Source organism: Aotus nancymaae, unplaced genomic scaffold (assembly GCF_030222135.1).
Source record: "Aotus nancymaae isolate 86718 unplaced genomic scaffold, 86718_ANA_hifiasm-v0.15.2.pri h1tg000075l, whole genome shotgun sequence".
In the NCBI taxonomy this organism is placed as follows: Eukaryota; Metazoa; Chordata; class Mammalia; order Primates; family Aotidae; genus Aotus; species Aotus nancymaae.
Window position 1 is genome coordinate 3675469 of NW_026988490.1, and position 19031 is coordinate 3694499.

Here is a 19031-nt window from a genome sequence, read left to right on the forward strand (position 1 = left end):
GGGGGACAGATGAAGGCTGGACTGAAGTGCTCCCCAGCCTTTTTCTGGAGCACCCACTGTCCCCGGCTGATCTCCTCTCACAGTGCAGGTAACAGGCACTGAGTAGCCTCTTCATATCCAGATTGGAACAGCCCACATGGCCCTTTTTATACCTCATTTGCCTGTGGAATCCTAAATATAAAGCTGTAGGTCTGAGCTGGGCCTATTGTGTGAGCTCAGATTAATTAGAGTTCCTTGCCAAGCCAAGCAGCACCAGGTTGTAGTAAATGAATGAACACAAATAGACCTCATTAGTTTTATTTCTATATCCTTTTGGTCTGATCTCATGTTAGATTTTGTCACCACTGGATTTAGTGGAAGCAGGGGAATCAAGTTCACTATATTTTCTGAAACATTGATACAAAAAAGGGATGGAAACAATGACTTAGAACTAAGATTGTTCATAAAAGACTGTGAGAAAGATCCCTAAACAAACAAAAGCTAAATAGTTACATTTAATGGTAACTGGTAAGGGATTTAATACATTTGCTGGTATTAAGTTTCTTACGAATGAATCGTAGCTAGCTGCCAGAACATCCCATAGAAAAACAGTAATTTTATAAGAATGTGATGGCAACAATCAGCAGCCAGTATACTCAGAGTTCCTAATTACCAAAAGCATATACAGTTTTAGTCTAGAAAAATAAGTCAATTTTATAAAATTAAGCTTTTGGATGAAAAGCACCCCCTTTGACAGGTATAGAGATACTGAAAAATAGTCCCTAAAAATCTCACTAAATACAGAAAGAAAAGCATGCCACGTTGAGTTACAGAGTGCAGCCCGCGCCCTCAGCTGCTGGCCAACGACTGGTGGATGGGCGGCTGGAAGCAGCGCACGTGCTCCACTGGGGTGCTCTCCCCGTCGCCTGACTTCAGGTACTTATCCAGAACGGTGATGATCTCGTCATTGAGAATCTGGAACTTGCGAATTCTCTCCACCATCTTCTTCAAAGGCTACAACCATGAATATTAGGATGTTTTACCATTAACACCTGAACATACATTTATTCTTCATGTTTCACAATGTTAGGATTCTTATATTTTCTCAGAAAAATAATAGCAAACGGAATTGACACACATACTTGTTTTTTTTTTTTTTTTTTAAAGATAGCTAGATAGGGTGTCACTCTGATGCCCCGGCTGGCATGCAGTGGCATGATCGGAGCTCCCTGTAGCCTCACCCTCCTGGGCTTAGGAGATCTTCCCACCTCAACCTCCTGAGTAGCTGGGATCACAGGCATGTACCACCACATGCAACTAATTAAAAAAATTTTTTTTGTAGAGACAAGGTCTGTTGCCCAGGATGGTCTTGAACTCCTGACCTTAAGCGGTCCTCCTCTGCCTCAGCCTCCCAAACTATTGGGACTATAGTTATGAGCCACCACTCCCAGCCACATCCCATCTCTTTAATGCAACACTTGGAACAATGAATATATTTTGAATTTAGAATTCCTCTGTTGGTTTCATGCTGCTGTAGATTCATTCATGTGCACAACTTACAGGCCTATTCCTTCCGCATCAGCAATTAAGAACCTACTGTCTGCACAAAGCTGGGGATCTACAGATGAAGATGATGTGGTCAGTGGACAAAGGTCCATCAACTAACAAGTTTTAGACTTCCAGTGTAGAAATTACTGACAGGATACTTTGACAGACCCTCCTGCTACAACAGGAATAGAGAATGTGAATAAAGAACATCCACGCAAACCAAAAACTTTGAAAAGCACTGCTGGTTCTGCCTATGGCAGGTGGTAAGGGGACGGCCAGTGCCCTGAGTGGATGGGCAGATGCAAGTGCGCATTTTGGGAGGAAAGCAATCTAAATTAAGTCCAATTAGATAAAGACCCCCCAGTAACCCAACACACAAGGAAAGAGCAGTTTTAAATACCGCCAACGCCTTCAGATAATTAGAATGAAAAGATACAGAATATAGAATACATGAACTGGATAAAGAAGTAAGAGATGGAAAAAATTCAGTTAAGACAGTAAGACTGTCAGTTACCACCAAGATTTGAAGAGCTGAGGGAAAAAGGTCAGCAGATTAGCACTGAAGTGAGAGTTAACTAAGACAGGTGGACAGTACTCTGGATACAGCTCTGGGAGCCACGGAAATGGCGTGGGAGAGGCGCATGACCTGGAGCCTGTGACTGCGCTGCCCTCTGCTGCACGGAGCCTGGGTGGGTGTGGTTAAACCTGGACTGTAAGACAGGGAGAGTATCTGGGTTGTCCTCTCAGTATCATCATATCGGGAATGTTCTCTGGCTAGCGGCAGGAGACATGGCAGAAGACCAGAAGCTGAGGCTGCCCGACCCACCGCTGCTGGAGGGAGCCACCTGGAAAGCATGAGAAGGAAGGGTGACCCAGTCCTACAGCTGCAAGCTGTGCAGAAGCCTGAAGGCCTCCAGGGTGAGCACGACACCTTGGACACATTGATTTTGGCTTCATGAGACCAAGCAGACGACCTAGCTAAGCCTGGCTGTACCCCAGCATCTGACTTAGAGAACTGTGAGATCATCAGTGGTGTTTAAACTGCCAAGCCTGTGGCGATTTGTTGTTATGGAAACAACAGAAAACTAATACAACAAGGCTGGGCGCGGTGGCTCACGCCTGTAATCTCAGCATTTTGGGAGGCCAAGGTGGGTGGATCACCTCATGTCAGGGGTTCGAGATCAGCCTGGCCAACATGGTGAAATCCCATCATCTCTACTAAAAATTCAAAAATTAGCTGGGCATGGTGGTGGGCATCTGTAATCCCAGCTACATGGGAGGCTGAGGCAGGAGAATCACTTGAACCCGGGAGGCAGAGGTTGCAGTGAGCCGAGATTGGGCCACTGCACTCCAGCCTGGGCAACAAGAGCAAAACTCTGTCTCAAACAAAACAAAACAACTAATTCAACAGAGGGATGTGAAGAATAGAATGAGAAGGTCTAATACATGTCTTAACTGAAGTCCTGAATGGCAAGAATAGGGAGAATGGAAGGGAGGCTAAAATATTTCAAAAGGTAATGGCTGAGTATTTTCCAGAATTCAACTATGAGGATTCTATAAAATGACAAAGACAAAAGGCTTTTAAAGCAGCCAAAAAGCACACTTTTGACTTCTAGGGAGCCTGAAGACTGGAATAGTTGCCAAAGTTCTGAAAATGCAGATCCCGTAAGACTTGAAGTAAATCTAAGTACCTTGAGAAGGAAAATGGAGCAGTGAGGATTTTCTCTGCCAGAATATGCTTTACGGGCCAATTATATCTAGATTCATTTTGGGAATGAAAAGAACGTTTCTGTTGGTGGTACCTTAGGTACTAGGTCAAAAAACATTCACTGAAACAAGCACTTGTAATGTAGATAGCGGGAGATTTTCATCCACATACCACATTTTTAATAATCTCGTCTTTGCCATCATGTTTCTGGACTTTAAGTAGATGGTAGCAGAAATCCAGCACAGCAAAACGCCGCTGCTGCCCAAGAAGTACGATGATCATACAGCCAGCCCAGTGTAGCCCGTCACCAAAGCACTGCCTAGAAACAAGCAGAAACAGAATGGGAGGTGAGTGACATGTTACCAAGTCTTTTCTGTCTCCAGATGTCAGTGACCAAGCCATCTGCACTACTGTCTGTGCCACACAGTCACCTTCCACAGCCAGGAAGAGAATGCCAGGCAGCAGGTGGCTGTTGCCTCGTTTTGTTAAATACCTTTTTTGGGCTCTTCTGGTTTGCTACTTGCTAATGCTTTTTAAGGCATATCCCCTCTGTGGTGAATGACTTACAGACCTCCCACCTAGAAAAATGCACGTCTGACTCGTATACAATTGCTGTGGTTCAGAGACTCCCAGAATACTAAAGTCCTGAGTCAGCTCTTCGGCATCAAGGAAGAATCCCCACTGAGAAGGCTGAAAAGCAGCTCAGTGAGCTTCTGGTCACTTCCCGAGGAGCATGGCTGTCCTAACACCCTACCCTGCTGCACAGCCCCTGTCCTCCCCTGGGGCTTTGACCTGCTCTGAGCACACACTTACTCGACTGTGAACTCGTGTGTCCCTACGGGAATGCAGTACACAAACTGCATGGCACTCCACAGCCTGTGGAACTCCACACACTCGTCCACATGCATGACCCCATTGCTGGGCAGAGGCCCGCGCCAGATCGGGTCGTCCAGAAAGCTCCGGATCCGCGTCAGGATGACCTCAAACATGGACAGGCCGCAGCAGAGGCGCTCCTTGGTCAGCAGGTCCCCCTCTCTCGCGATGGCGATTTGCTGCAGGAGGAACAAGCGGCGGAATGCTGTGGGCCCTGCAGGCATCCAGCTACTCCACGTCCTGTATGGTTTTTTTTTTTTTTTTGAGACAGGATTTCGCTCTAGTGCTCAGGCTGGAGTACAGTGGCATAATCATAGCTCACTACAGCTTTGACTTCCCAGGCTCAAGCAACCCTCCTGCCTCAGCCCTCCCAGGGGCTGAGATTACAGACGCATGCCGCCACACCTGGATAATTTTTATATTTTTTGTAGAGATGGGGTTTTGCCATGTTGTCCAGGTTGGTCTCGAACTCCTGTCTTGGCCTCCCAAAGTGCTGGGATGACAGGAATGAACCATGGCTCCTGGCCCTGGAAACACGTTTTGGGTGGGGTAGGTTCGCTGGCATCTAATGTGGAGGCCAGGGATGCTGCTAAACATCTACCATGCACAGGACGACCCAGCCCCCACCATAGTTACCTGGTCCCAAATGGCTGAGAAACCCTGACTTAGCATAAGCTGCTGGCTCACTGTGGAGCTCTGCCCTGACACCTTTCCTCCTGGCCTCATTTCTTCCGTTCTTAAACACCTGTGGAAAAGCCTTCTTCATGACGGGCTGGACACTGACAAGTGACATCTGTAATAGTCTTATGTGCCAGGTGATGTGCTAAGCCCTTTCCCAGCATTAGCTCATTTGAAGTCCCCGACCACCCTGGGAAGCAGTCCGGGTGCACACCCCACTTGCGACACTGAAGCCTGCCACGTGGCCACTGAATTTCACGATGCCTTCCAGTCTGGCTCCCAACCGGGCCGCCCGGCCTGACGTGGATGTCCAGCTTGCAACAGGCACAGCACACATTACCTGAGGGGTCCCCAGTCTTTCAATCAGTGGGACAAGATGCAGCGGGGCGTACTTTGATTCTAGTCTTTTCATTTTGGCATCAAGTCTCTCCCCCTCTGCAGTAGAAAAAATATTTTACTATGTTCTGCTCCTTTGTATGAAAGGTAATTGCAAAAGTTTAAATTTGTTTAAAAAACAAAAGATTTTAAAGTTAACATTATGTACACACATTTTCTTTAAAAATTATCTTACAAACCTGGCTCAGTTAACATTTTATTTCAAACTGGCAGGACTGATTTTCTGCTCAATATTCATTTTTCACTTACTGAATATTTCAAATGTAATCAAAAGCAGAAAATGGCACAGTTAGCCTCTGTCCCCATCATCCATTACAACAATTATCAACTCATGGCCATTCTTTGCTGCTTATATACCGAGCTCCCCCTGCTAATAACACTTAGAAGCAATTCTGAGACATTGTATCATTGCAGCCCTGTTTCTCAGACTTCAGGTAACTAGGTTCTGTACACTCCTCATTACCCCTGCGTATCATTAAACAGGCACCAAAGCCTCAATCTGCACTGGCCCTTAGCTCTCCGGCTGCACAGAATAGGTACCACCCCCACAGATGGCAGTCTGGAATCCCGGGGGGGGGGGTAGGGAGGTCCCCTGGCTCACCTTTCACATGGACTCGGGGCAAGATATTCTGGAAGGGAGCTGCATGCAGCAGGTCGCAGACTTCTTCTAAAGACTAGAGCAGAGAAAGAGAAGGGCACACTAGGGAGAGGATCTCGCCACAGAGAGAGAGCTGGTGCTGAAAGCAAAGAGCCTCTTTGCCTTTTAGCATGAAATAAACTCTTCTTTGTGATAATGGAAATGCTTATGTCTGTCCTTCCATAATGGCAGCCACAAGGCCATGCACAGCTGGTAAGTACTTGGAATGTGGCTTGTGCACTTGAGGAACTGTATTTTTAATTTTAGTTACATTTAATTAATTTAAATACAGACACAGGTAAGACCCAGTGTTGATTGTGGCCGTTTTCCAGGCTTTACCAGTTTGGCAGCTCTCCCCCCATCCTTCCCTGCTAATTTGCCACCAGACCCCACCGCACTGACATAAGGCAAGGGCATCTGCAAACAACAAGGGAGGTGGAAGGAATAGGGGAGGCCCACCCTGGCATCCACACCCACTCATTCTCCACAGAGCCCAAAAGAAAGTTGTGGGTCATCATGCTGAACCTACTCATGGGCCACAAACTCCTTTACGAGGTATAATAAAAACCCCACACGAGGCCCATTCTCCAGGATAACACATATGTAGAGAAAATGCACCTCCAGGATCACGAGGATGGCAGAACCCCAAAAATCCACCATGGATCCAAAGACGCAAAAAAATAGCACAACTGCTGTTCATCTTTAGAGGAGAGGGCTGTCAGGCCACCAGGAAGGGCCTCTTCAGACCACAGTGCACTCAGCACCCCACGGAGCAGGCAGAAGATAATGGGGCCTTCAGTGCGTCCTACGCTACAGCTGTGCTGGAATCTTAAAGTTCCACAGGAGTAAAAGAAATGATTAAACAAAGAAATGGCTATTGGAAAATCAAGAAATGCTGACAATGAGATCATAACTTCTGAGGACCTCCCAGAGATGACGGCAAAACTAAAACCGAGGAATAAAAGCAGACTTTTCCATACTCATCAATGTCAGTCCATGTGTTCCGCGTCTCTTTCCCTAAGCTTCTAACGCAGCATCAGACTCCAGCCGGAAGCCAACAGAGGGCCAGCTGTTGCCGTGACAATGCACAGAAACTGAGCTAAGAGACTGTCCCAGTAAGTTCTGTCCTGCCTACTTCAAACTCGTGTGGTTCTGTAATTATTTATGTCCATCCCTGGACTCCTTGACATTCGTTTCGTAGGTAAAGAAAGTTGTGAGAGTTTATCTTATTTCCAGAAAGGACAGCTGGACAGAAGAGAAACCAGCTGTAATGGGTCCTTGCCACTGTCTAAATCAATTCCACACGCTGTCTCTCCTTTAGGAAAGCCTGGGTCTCACCTGGCCGACCTGAGGCCAGTGACCAGACAGCCATCCTCAGGCTTGGACATACACAGAGGCTATGGTTTGGATGTGGTCTGCCAAAACTCATGGCGAGACTTAATTGCCAATGTAGCAGTGTTGGAAGGTGGTTTGTTTGAGAGGTGATGGATTTCTTACAAGACTGGGTTAGTTCTCCCATGACTGGATTAGTTTTTGCCGGAATGGATGAGTTCCTGTGAGAGCAGGTTGTTGGAAACAAGGTTGCCTTTCACATTTGTTCTCTTTGCATACACCCACCTCCCTTTCTGCCTTCCCAGTGAGCTGAAGAAGCAGGAGACCTTGACAGAAGAAGCATGAGACCTTGACAGATGAGCTGTCTGATCTTGGACTTCCCAGCTTCCAGAGTCATGAGTCAAATAAATTCCTTTTCTTTATAAATTACTCAGTCTCAGGCACTGCTACAGCAACACAAGATGGACTAAGACAGCAGATGAGACGGGGTACACCTTATGCTGTACACCCACCTCGCTGGTCACGAGGGAAGGCAGGAGAGGCCTCAGGAAAAGCTGCCCATGAAGGGAATATTCCTACATTAAATATTTAAAATTCATAGCGAGAGATATTTAAAGGGATGCTTCCTAACATATCTGGCTTTTAAAAATTCATAATTATTTGGGGAATATGTCCTTAGAGCAGAGCCACCCTGGACACTGACTTCTTGCTAGCCTGAACACAGGTGGGTTCTCCATCTTGTGCCCCTCACACTTGCAGTGGGTAGGGCATCATGGGAGGGGACGCTCACGTGGGGTCCCCACCAAGCCTGTGGGTGGCCGGGACAATGAGGGCCTGAGGCTGCCGCAGTCCCTCTTTGAAAACACTTAGGGGGTCTGCCTAGGAGTGCAAGGATATGGGGAAATGAAGGTGCAGGTTTGATGGAGGCGATCAGCTCCCAGATGCATCACGCCTGACCTGGGACTCCCCCGACACGTGAGCCAACACACTCTTTTACTGGCAGGCAGGTGTGAGGCGGATGGTCCAGAGGCTCAGTCCCCAGAGGCCCAGCAGTCTGATAGCAGTCTGTCCCTGTTCTTCCCAAATACAACTCTGCCTTTGCAAAGCTACCGGTGACCTGAAGACAAGAGGCTGCTTTGAGAAACAACATAGGAAAGGTCTCCCCAGGCAGCTCTGGAGATGCCGGGTAGTTCCTATGCACAAGCCAATACGCTTCACCAGGGCATGTGGGACCAGTCCGAAAATGGCAGAGCAGAGAGCCCTGAGGAGTGAACATGCTGATGAAGAGGAGCCAGGCAGGGAACACGCCGAGGTGGGAATCGGGTCTTGTCAGGGAGACATGCTATGATGCCAGAGACAGACGCCTGGACCAGCAGGCTGCAGCAGGAAGCCAGGAGACAGGCCAGTGTGCCCACGAAAAGCTGGCAGACGGCAGGGGACACACTGGTTGGCAATGGGAGGAGGAGCCCTTCAGCTACTAGAGGAGAGACAATGGGGTCCCCACTGAGAAAGAAAGACGCTTCCTCCTCATCTTACAGCACACACAAAGACCAACTCCAGAAGGATTATAAACTTCCACGCAGAAGGCAGAGCTCAAAATCTACATGAGAACGTAAAGGAATGTCTTCATGACCCCAAGGTAGGGAAAACAGCTTTAAAAAGATACTACAGGCGGGCGCGGTGGCTCAAGACCATCCTGGTCAACATGGTGAAACCCCGTCTCTATTAAAAATACAAAAAATTAGCTGGGCATGGTGGCGCGTGCCTGTCATCCCAGCTACTCCGGAGGCTGAGGCAGGAGAATTGCCTGAACCCAGGAGGCGGAGGTTGCGGTGAACCGAGATCGCGCCATTGCACTCCAGCCTGGGTAATAAGAGCGAAACTCCGTCTCAAAAAAAAAAAAAAAAAAAAAAGAAGATCCCAAAAGTGCTAATCATTATTAAAAGGGCTACATTCAAATTGAGAGCACTTTATCAAAAATCACCGTCAGAGTAAAAGGATAAGCCACAAATGGGAGAAGAATTTGCAATATGAGCAGCACATAAAGGCTCTACACAGAGTGAGCCGTAGAAAAACAGGCACAAGAACCCAATGGGGCGTTTCACAGAAAAAGAAACGACGCGGTGAACGAACAGAGACGCCCACCTCGCTAGTTACGAGGGAAGGCAGGAGAGGGCCGCACGAGATTCTATTTCCCAATGGCTTTCCCAGTCCAGGAGGTCGTAAACTGAACTGCTGTGATGTACAGGACAGAGGGACAGCCAGATGGCACCACAACGAGACACCAGTCAAGGAAGCGAGGTGTCCACTGTACCACATCCTAAGCGGGGGTGGGCTCCCGGGGGCCCCTTGGGCTGTCCGCCATGGGGTACATGTAGCTGTTCAGACTCAGTTGTGATTCAATAACATTTAGCACTCAGTTCCTCAGTCACACTGAGCCGCACTCAACTGCTCGGTGGCCTCAGGCATGCAGAGAGCCCTCCTAGGCAGCAATGCTTTAGACCTCACCGGCACGCCAAATGTGTTCATTTAGATGTTGAAAACATCACATAATAAAATGGTTTTATTACGTTCACACAGAACAACATTCTTGAGACAATGAACTACATTTTTGCTTTTCAATTGTAGGGAACAAATTCAAACAAGTCTCAATGGTCATGAAAAAGAATGATGCCTTATCACACTGCTGCTGCCACACCCCCACTAAAGAACCCACCAAAGGAAGCCCCCCCGGTGGCCAGTGGAGTGGGCCAGGCTGGACGGGCACTCACCAGGCTCTGCTCGATTAGCAGGCAGAAGAGGACGGCGTTCCCCACCTCCCGCAGGTTCTGGAAGCACACCGTCTTCAGCTCCGCGTACTCCACGATGTCCTTCAGCTGGTGGTGGAAGAACTCCAGGATACCTATGGTGGTGGAAGTAAGGCGGGGTTGAGGGGTGGAGGGGCCAGGACCTAGCAGCCGGGTGCACCTGCTGTTCTGACCCTGCCATCAAGCCCGGTTCTAAGGACGGCCACTACGTCCCGTGCGCAGCGTCTTCCCTGCAGCGGTGGTTCATTCAGCACCTGGGCATGTCCTCCACACACCTTGCGGCCCTGGGCCTCGACTCTGAGTCCTCTTTTCCAGTCAACCCCCTATCTTTAGAGAAGGCTATGATGATACGAAATGTCACCACATCACAGGAAGAAAGACTGCAGCATCATCCCCAGTAGGGGCGGACAAGGTATTTGACAAAATTCAGTCTCTCTTCGCAGGCATGGAAGGGGCTGGACCTAATCTCAGAAGGGGCATCTCGGAAGCCTGCAGCTAACTAACAGCACACCCAGTGGGAGGCTGCACCCCGTGCCGGCTCTGGAGCAAGGCAGGCGTCTCGGTGGCGTCCCGGACAGTGGAATGAGGCACAAAAAGACGTAAGGCGCAAATGTGGGACAGAAGGCCAATATCCCCCAGCCGATCTGCAGCTTCAACTCCAGCCCAGACAGAAACCGGCACTGACTCCACGATGCACATGGCATCAGGAGCGGCGAAGCTACCCTGGGAAGAGCCAAGTGGGAGGCTCAGCAGACCTCAACCCTGGTCCCAGCAGGTCGCGCCTGAGTGCCCCTTCCCCAAGGACCAGACCTGACCCGGCCCTTCCTGCCCTACAGACGCAGTCCCCGCCCCCGCTCCTCCCAGCTCTCGGCACCACTGCGGGGACTCGGTCTCACTTGGCGGGGGCGGGGACGCTTTTGCACCTGTCATCCCCAGCAAGCTTTCCCTGTGCCACACTGGGCCAAGATGGCTTCCCCTCAACATCTGAAATTTTCACCTCCAGTCATGACACAAGCATTGGTTTGAGCATCCCAGCACTCCTCATCTACTTTCTGACAATGAAATGAAAGTGGATTCTCCTGAGCCAGGGTCATGCTGATGGTCACTTCCCCACGGGGGCTGAGGGGTTCCCCATGTGCCAACGGTCACTTCCCCACGGGGGCTGAGGGGTTCCCCACGTGCCGACGGTCACTTCCCCACGGGGGCTGAGGGGTTCCCCACGTGCCGACGGTCACTTCCCCACGGGGGCTGAGGGAGACACCTTATCTTCTCCTCAAACACTAGCCACAGCCCTGGGCAGGTGCCAGAAAGCAAAAAGTCCTGGGCAGCGTTCAAGGGCTCAGCCAGGCTGACGGACTGCCCATCAAGATAGTGGCTCATTGGTCACCCACATGCACGCTCAAGTCACTTTATAAGACAAGGCTAGTGTTCAACTGTCCAGCTTTCAAGAAAACTCTGCTAGGTTAAGAGACTAAAAGCAGTTTTGTTACGTGACAAAGGTCCCTGTCGTACAATTTTACCATAAGACGATGCTTTTTGAGATCACTAAAGCTGTTTATCTGCATAACCCCAAACCAGCCCACCAGCCCACAGCAAGTCATGCAGGCCTGACCCTAAGAACACACCTGCCTGAGGGCCACAGAGCAGGACCTGCAACTGGACGGGACTGCCTGGGGGCAGGGGTGGGGCTGTCTGAGGCTCAAGCCCCCATAGGCCCAGCAGGGCAGCAGGACCCGGCAGTTGGTTCCCTGGCCTCATCTGGTGGCCGGTTCTTTCACAGGGGCACAGGAGAGTGTGGCGTTCAGGGCCCCGTGGTCTCAACTCCTGTGGGTGGATCTCTTGGGCCCCTCAGCTCTCCACCTGCAGACAGTGACCCCAATATGCCTCCTTTCTGGTTGTAAGGTGCATTTGTCTGTCTCCTGCCTTCTCCCACGTGGCAAATCTCCTTTTCAATCATTCTGAGTTGAATTCCTATCTGACCTCTCTCCGGACAGCACTGTGAGCTCCGCATTCCTGGAGCCGCCCGCACTCACCGGGAGAGCCATACTCGTGCCGGGGCAGGCGGCAGATCTTGGGCATCACTTCCATCAGCGTCTTCACATACTGTAGGATGGTGCCCTGCAGCTGCGGGGGAGACGAGACAGGCTGTGTCAGCCTCCCCACCCCACTCCACTAGCACCGGAGCACACACCCTGAAACGAGTCTGTCAGCAAAGAGCTTGGTAGTGAGCAGGCTGCAGGGTCACATGGCTGGGGAATGAAATCTGCCCATGAAGAGAGAGCCACCATCACCATGTGGCTTCCATGGCTGAATTCATGTTCTGCAACAGGGCTCCCCTTTCAAGATGAAAGTGGCCCCGAGGTGCCACAGTGAGGGGAGAGCTGTGCCACTAGGTGTCTCCCACGGGGATGCCCCCGAATGTGGTGAGCACGGCCAGCTCCAGGCTCCCTCAGGACGCCATCTGTGCTCCTGGGTGCAGCTCCATGCTTAGCTGTGGTGAGGTCAGCAATGCTAACACCCTCTAAGCTGCCACAGGTTTTGGGGCAGAGTCCCCAGTGGGGGGTCCTGGAAGAAGCTGTTTAGGTCATGGGGTGATAGCTGTGCCAAATGACCAAATTCACACGGTCTCAGGCACAGAAGATTATTAACATAATAAAAAAGGATGGGCCGGGTGCCGTGGCTCACGCCTGTAATCCCAGCACTTTAGGAGGCCGAGGCGGGTGGATCACCTGAGGTCGGGGGTTCAAGACCAGCCTGACCAACGTGGACAAAACCCATCTCTACTAAAAATAAAATATTAGCCAGGTGTGGTGGTGCGTGCCTGTAATCCCAGCTGCTCGGGAGGCTGAGGTAGGAAAGTTGCCTGAACCCAGGAGGTGGAGGTTGTAGTGAGCCAAGATTGCGCTACTGCACTCCAGCCTGGGCAACAGAGTGAGACTCCATCTCAATAAATAAATAAATAAGAAAGACTATAAAAAGTTGTCTCTCAGTGAATGACCAATATGTTATGTATAGAAAACTAAATTCAGGCTGGCCAAGATGGCCCACATAGCAAGACCCCATCCCTATACATACAAATAAAAGCTCTATGTATCAGTTAAAACAACCTGGACCCATTCTCTTGAGTTTGGAAAGATGAGGTGGGTATCAAACTATATATGGTTAGAAGTGTTTGAAGCCAAATTGAATTAATCCAGCTGCTGGAGAATCACAGCCCAGACGGGGGAGACCCCTTTGCTTGCAGGCTCTGGGAATCCAGGCTGTGAAGGAGGCTGTCTAGGGACACTCACCAGGCTCTTGACGACCTTCAACAGCTCCTCCATGACCACAGCAATACCCTGGTAGCCGAGGAGCCGGCAGATGACTTGAAAATGCGGAGGCCCCACAAAGTGCCGGTAGCTGCCGTAAATGCTGGAGTAGGCCAAGTTCAAAGCCTGGAAAACAGGGCACAGAGCTGTCAGCATGGTCGCCACACACATGTGCTGATGAGGAATCGCATGGGAAGATCAGTCACCACACCGGCTCAGGTGAAGTCTCCTGCCTTGTAAAATCGACTGCCCTTAACTGGCACAGTTACAAAACCCACTCAGCCTGCCACCGAGAAGAAAACTGCTAAAATAAAAAAAGAAAACAAAACCATTTGGTTTTTCAACATTTGTTTAACTGCCAATTCGCTAGATGCCATTTTGAAGTCTGCAATGAGAAATGAATACAACTCAGAGTCTCCCCCCGCCTCGCAGTCTCGTGGCAGGATGCCCGAGGTCAGACCCTGAAGGGGAGCTGCCTTCTCAGGATGCACAGGGTGCCCTGGAGCTGGGAGAGAGGCCCCTGTCCGGTGGGAGGGCGAGGAAGGTAGTTAGGGTGTATATTAGTTCATTTTCACACTGCTATATAGAAATACCCGAGACTGCATAATTTATTTTAAAAAAGCAAGTTTAATTGACTCACAGTTCCATAGGCTGGGGAGGCCTCAGGAAACTTACAACTATGGAGAAGTTGAAGGGGAAACAAGCACCCTCTTAAGAGAAGGCAGGAACGAGAGAGCAAAAGAATCCCTTATAAAACCATCAGATCTCATGAGAACTCACTATCACAAAAACAGCTTGTGGGAAACTGCCACCATGAGCCAATCAACTCCCACCAGGCTCCGCCCTTGACATATGGGGATAGTGAGGATTACAATTTGAGGTCAGTTTTGGGTGGGGGCACAGCCAAATCTGACGATCCCTCTCTCCTGCTCAGGGACACTCTGACTGCATTAAAAGCCACCCCTGGCCCACACTCGCTCTTTTCAGGGGTGGGAGAGAGGCAGCTGAGACTCGGGCCCTCGAAAAACCAAAGCCCCAATTCGGTGTTTGCTGCTTCCCAGGTGCAAATGCTTGTGCTCCTACCAGGTCCAAGGCACCGCCCTGTAAGAAGGAAGGCACCCAGAGGACTAGAGTGAGCAGATCTCGCTCTGAAGAACAGAGGGTTAGAAAGGAAAGAGTGGGAAGCATCATTTCTGCAACTCAGACCCAGCTGGTGCCTTAGAAGGCACCCAGGTGCAGGCCGTGTGCCTGGGCCCTCCCCATCGTGGCTCCAGGCATTCCACAGATGGGGTAGACAATGTCCTATGATTGTCCCTGCTTCCTACAAGTGGGGACACTTAAATACTCATCAGTGCTGGCAGCCCGGCCCCACCACGGAGCCTGGGAATACCTCGACCCACAGCAGGGAAGAAGGCTTCACTCCTCACAGGGCAGCCAGACCCCCTGCCCCATCTGACACCACTGCTCCTCCCCCAGCTCCTCCGAGGCTGGGGGTCTACTTGTATTTGCTCTGCTCTATTTTTGCGGTTATCTGCTCATTTCATCTTTCTTCTCTGCTACAGTGTTTACATTTTCCTTACGAAATCATACGGGTGCCTGAAACAAAGAACCTAGCTCTTAATAATACTCAGACTTGTGACAAGCCCAGCCACCCCCAGGGTGGCCACAGTCCCATCTCACACATGGTAGACCCGGCTTCCCCGGGCTTCCGCCCTCCAGGTGCAGGCTGACATCTTTGTTTCTGGATGTCAGACCTTCCCTGGGCTCCCCTTTCCAGCTCAGCTCCTCCATCAGGGCGTCAGGCCTGGCAGCCACCCTGGGCCTCTTGTCTCAGGGCTTGATGTTTTTAAACCTTTAAACTTTCAACAATCTCACTGGTGTGTGTGCAGGGCATGAGGCCAGCCCCAGCCTGACACCCATCACGAGGCCAAGCTGGCCCAACACCCTGTACGCCCTAGTTCCAGAGAAGGGTTTTTTTGGGTTGGTTGGCTGGTTTTTGTTTTAAATTACTGCTACTTTTCAGGAAAATGCTAACGGAAAGGAAGAAAAAAATAACATACATGGCATGATATATTTAGGTCACTGCGACCAAACCAGTTAAACTACACTCCAAAACATGCTTCATCATGAACTTGAACCTTGTGACACAAGCACACGCCTACCTTGGATCCATGCAGATACTGGGGTTGTGCATTAGGCTGCTTATCTCTCTGAAATTCCTGAGAAAATGGTAATACTGTCCGAACAAACCTAAACAAGATTTAAAAAAGAAAAAGAAACCAAATTTAACAATAGTTCTTTAAAATTCAGAACTTATCCATAATCCATCTACTAAATCTTCCTCCCAGTCAACTGACACAATCATCAAACAGGAAAATTCTAGTGAATCGAAAACCATAGAATGAATGAGATATCAATACTCAAATATGATAAATGCACCCAAAGCTCAGGAGCCACAGTGGGAACCCCTGGGGCCCAGTACATTGTACCAGAGCCTCCTCGAGCCCAACGCAAGCCTCAGGTAGCTCGTGGGCTCTGCTGCGCTTCCAGACGCGGTGAGTGAGCATGGCAGGCAGCCGCCTGTGATGAGCACAGTGACACCCCAACGGTTCAGATCACTAGGTACACACCACCAGGGAAGAACAGCGACCCCTCTGAGTATTTTTAACCCACTGGATTAGTAAAAGCTTATGTTTTGATAATGGATTAGGGGCCACTTAAATTCAAATGTGTCCATTTTCAAGTAGAAACATCAAACTTGGCTAAGGCTTTCAAATAGGAAGGGTTCATTTAAATACATAAAACTTTCACAAAGAAGTATAAGAAAGAAAATGTTGTGGATCCGCTAATAATGTAATTCCAAATACCTGATTAACTCATACTGCACTTCAGGAAATGAAAACAGATGTAACTGTCAAAGTCCTGCTGCCACACAGAATGTGCACATCTGAGAGGGTGTGCTGGGCAGGGGAGCAGCCACAAGGCTCCTGACTACCTACTATGGTCCTGCTGTGTGTGCCTTTCCAAAAGGATCCTGGATGCCTGTGCTGTCAGCATGCCCATATCCCGGGGTGCCACAGTCCTCAGTGCTGGGCGTGTGTGTCTGCACACATCTCTGTGAATCCAAATCTGCGTGTGTCTGTGTATGGTGTGTTATCTGCATGTGGATGTGTGTGTCTGTGTGTCCCTGGGCCTGTGTTCTTACACCCATTCCAGGAAGAGCATTCCATCAGGAGGTGCCAAGGTCAGAACCCCATTCCCTAGAGATTCCTGGGCAATGCTCACATCCTTGGCCGCAGCACACCTTCAAAGCAGCACACCCATCAGCCTCTGTTCACCTCTGATAGGGATGGTGGGGCTGGGGGAAGAGACAGTACAAATCCAGGCAGGCAGCCAAGTGCCAGGGTCCGACACCACTTATGTTACAGGAGGCTTTTCTACGCCTGCTCAGAACACTACACACACACACACACACACATTTGTGAGACAGAGTTTCACTCTTGTTACCCAGGCTGTAGTGCAATGGTGCCATCTTGGCTCACTGCAACCTCTGTCTCCCAGGTTCAAGCGGTTCTCCTGTCTCAGCCTCCGGAGTAGCTGGGATTACAGGAATGCGCCACCACACCCGGCTAATTTTTTGTATTTTTAGTAAAGACACGGTTTCTCCATGTTAGTAAGGCTGGTTTTGAACTCCTGACCTCAGGTAATCTGACTGCCTCAGCCTCCCAAAGTGCTGGGATTACAGGCCTTGTGAGCCCCTGCGCCCGGCAGAACAATGTTTTCCCTGCTTAGAATGTTTAAAATAATGGTTAGATTTAGAAAGTGGGCCTTAATTTATTTTGTCTGTGATATAACTCAGATACAGAACTGTCAAAATAATGTACTCTATATGATACATGATATAGTACATTTTATTCTATATAGAATTATATATAAATTTATAATCTCTCTATATAGATTATACACACACACACGTTTTTTTGTCACCCAGGCTAGAGTGCAGTGGTGTGATCGTGACTCACTGCAGCCTCAACCTCCTGGACTCAAGTGATCCTCTCACCTCAGCCTCATGAGTATCTGGGACTACAGGCCACCATGCCTAATTTTTGTATTTTTTTGTAGAGACAAGGTCTTACCATGTTGGCCAGGCTGGTCTCGAACTCCTGGGCTCAAGCGATCTGCCTACCTTGGCCTCCCAAAGTGCCAGGATTACAGGTGTGAGCCACTGTGCTTGGCCTCTATATTTCTAAATAATACATTTCTACAACTTCTAGATTTATCAAGTTTAGATATTGACTGACTCGGTAGGATTTGGTGGCCTCTGGCCCAGTTCCAAGCGGCTCCCTCTACACCCTCGTTTCTGAGTGACAGTAATGACTGGTATCAAGAGGCCACACCTATCTCTATGCTAACAAGATGACTCAACAAGGGGCTGGCCACACCAGGAAGATGGCCTGGGGCTATGTGCCTGGTGAACCCACCGACCTCCTGGGAGGTGGAGGGCTGGAGGCTGAGCTCAGCCACGTGGCCAGTGATTCAGTCAACTTTGCTCATGCAACGAAGCCCCAACAAAACCGGACACCACAGCCAGAGTGAGCGTCCTGGGTTGGCAGTACCAAGGAGCATCATGCGTCCCTGAGGACAGGGGAAGCTTTGCACATGGAACCTCCCAGACTTTGCCCTGCACGTCCTTCTAATGTGCATCCTTTCCTCGAATTGACTGTAATCGCGTTAGGGCACGCTCAGTGAGTACTGCGAACCTGCCACCTGAGCTGCTGAGGAGGGCAGATCCTGAACTGTCACCTGCTGGTTGGAAGTGAAGGTGGCCCCAAGGACCCCAAATGTGTGGCTGGTGTCTGCAGCAAAGGCAGTCTCAGGGAGGACTTTGCAGTGAGACAAAGTGACTGCAACCCCGAGAGGAAAACTAAGCTTCAGCACCAACATCCTAAGCCCCCACTGCACGTGCCTCGGGTAAACTGAGGCTCAGCTCCAGCCTGATTCTGCCCTGGTTAGTGCTGGGCCTGGTGCCTTTTTTCCTTTGTGTTGATCCTGCTTGAGGTTTATTGAGCTTCTTGTACCTGTAGGTTTATCATTTTTCACCAAATCTGGGAAATTCAAGGGCATTAATTTTGAAATCTTTTCTGCCCACCCACAACCTCTTACCAGGATTCCAGTCACAGGCATATTAGAATCTCTGACATTGTCTCTCAGTTTGCTGAGGCCCTTCTCATGTTTTTCTCTGGGTGCTTCGGTTCAGTTTCCATTGTTATAATTACAAAGTCACTGAACTTCTGCAAAGTCTAATCTGATACTCGGCCCAACAAGTCATTTTTCATTCCTGATACTGCATTTCAGCTTTAATTCATTCGATTCTTTTCTCTAACACCCATTTATCTCTGCAACGTTTTACTCTGAATCCTTGCACATATGCATAATTGGTGTCTTAACACCCTTGTCTGCAAATTCCTTCGTCTCTGTCATTTCTGCGTCTGTTTTGTACAGACATTTTTCTCCAGGTTATGGGTCGCATTTTCCTGGCTCTTGGCATATCTAGTAACTCTTGATTGGGTGGTGGACATTTCAGTGTCATGGTGCTTGTCTTGACTTTGTCACTGTCTTTTAGAGTCTTGAGTGTCGGGGGGGGGCAGAAAGCTGACTCGTCAATCTGCTGGATCTTGTCATGATGCATTTTTGGCACTTTTAGGGGTGGTATAGTTCAGTATCTCTGGCACCTCTAATGAACACCTGGGTGTTCAACAGGGTTT

At 49.5% G+C, this 19031-nt stretch overlaps 1 protein-coding gene across 4 annotated transcripts in view; it reads right to left on the reverse strand.

Annotated features, from left to right (window-relative positions):
• Positions 1 to 281: 281 nt before the first annotated feature.
• CYFIP1 (cytoplasmic FMR1 interacting protein 1) overlaps positions 282 to 19031 on the reverse strand; it is a 109753-nt gene continuing 91003 nt past the window's right edge. For all 4 annotated transcript variants that reach the window (XM_012460351.3, XM_012460348.3, XM_064367826.1 and 1 more), the window contains 9 exons: positions 15429 to 15516; positions 13249 to 13392; positions 11992 to 12082; positions 9923 to 10053; positions 5784 to 5856; positions 5127 to 5221; positions 4049 to 4287; positions 3407 to 3554; positions 282 to 993 (listed from right to left, as the gene is read on the reverse strand). In XM_012460351.3, the coding sequence (XP_012315774.3) occupies positions 829 to 993; positions 3407 to 3554; positions 4049 to 4287; positions 5127 to 5221; positions 5784 to 5856; positions 9923 to 10053; positions 11992 to 12082; positions 13249 to 13392; positions 15429 to 15516 (1174 nt within the window). In that variant the 3' untranslated portion in view covers positions 282 to 828. The remainder of the gene's footprint in view (positions 994 to 3406; positions 3555 to 4048; positions 4288 to 5126; positions 5222 to 5783; positions 5857 to 9922; positions 10054 to 11991; positions 12083 to 13248; positions 13393 to 15428; positions 15517 to 19031) is intronic.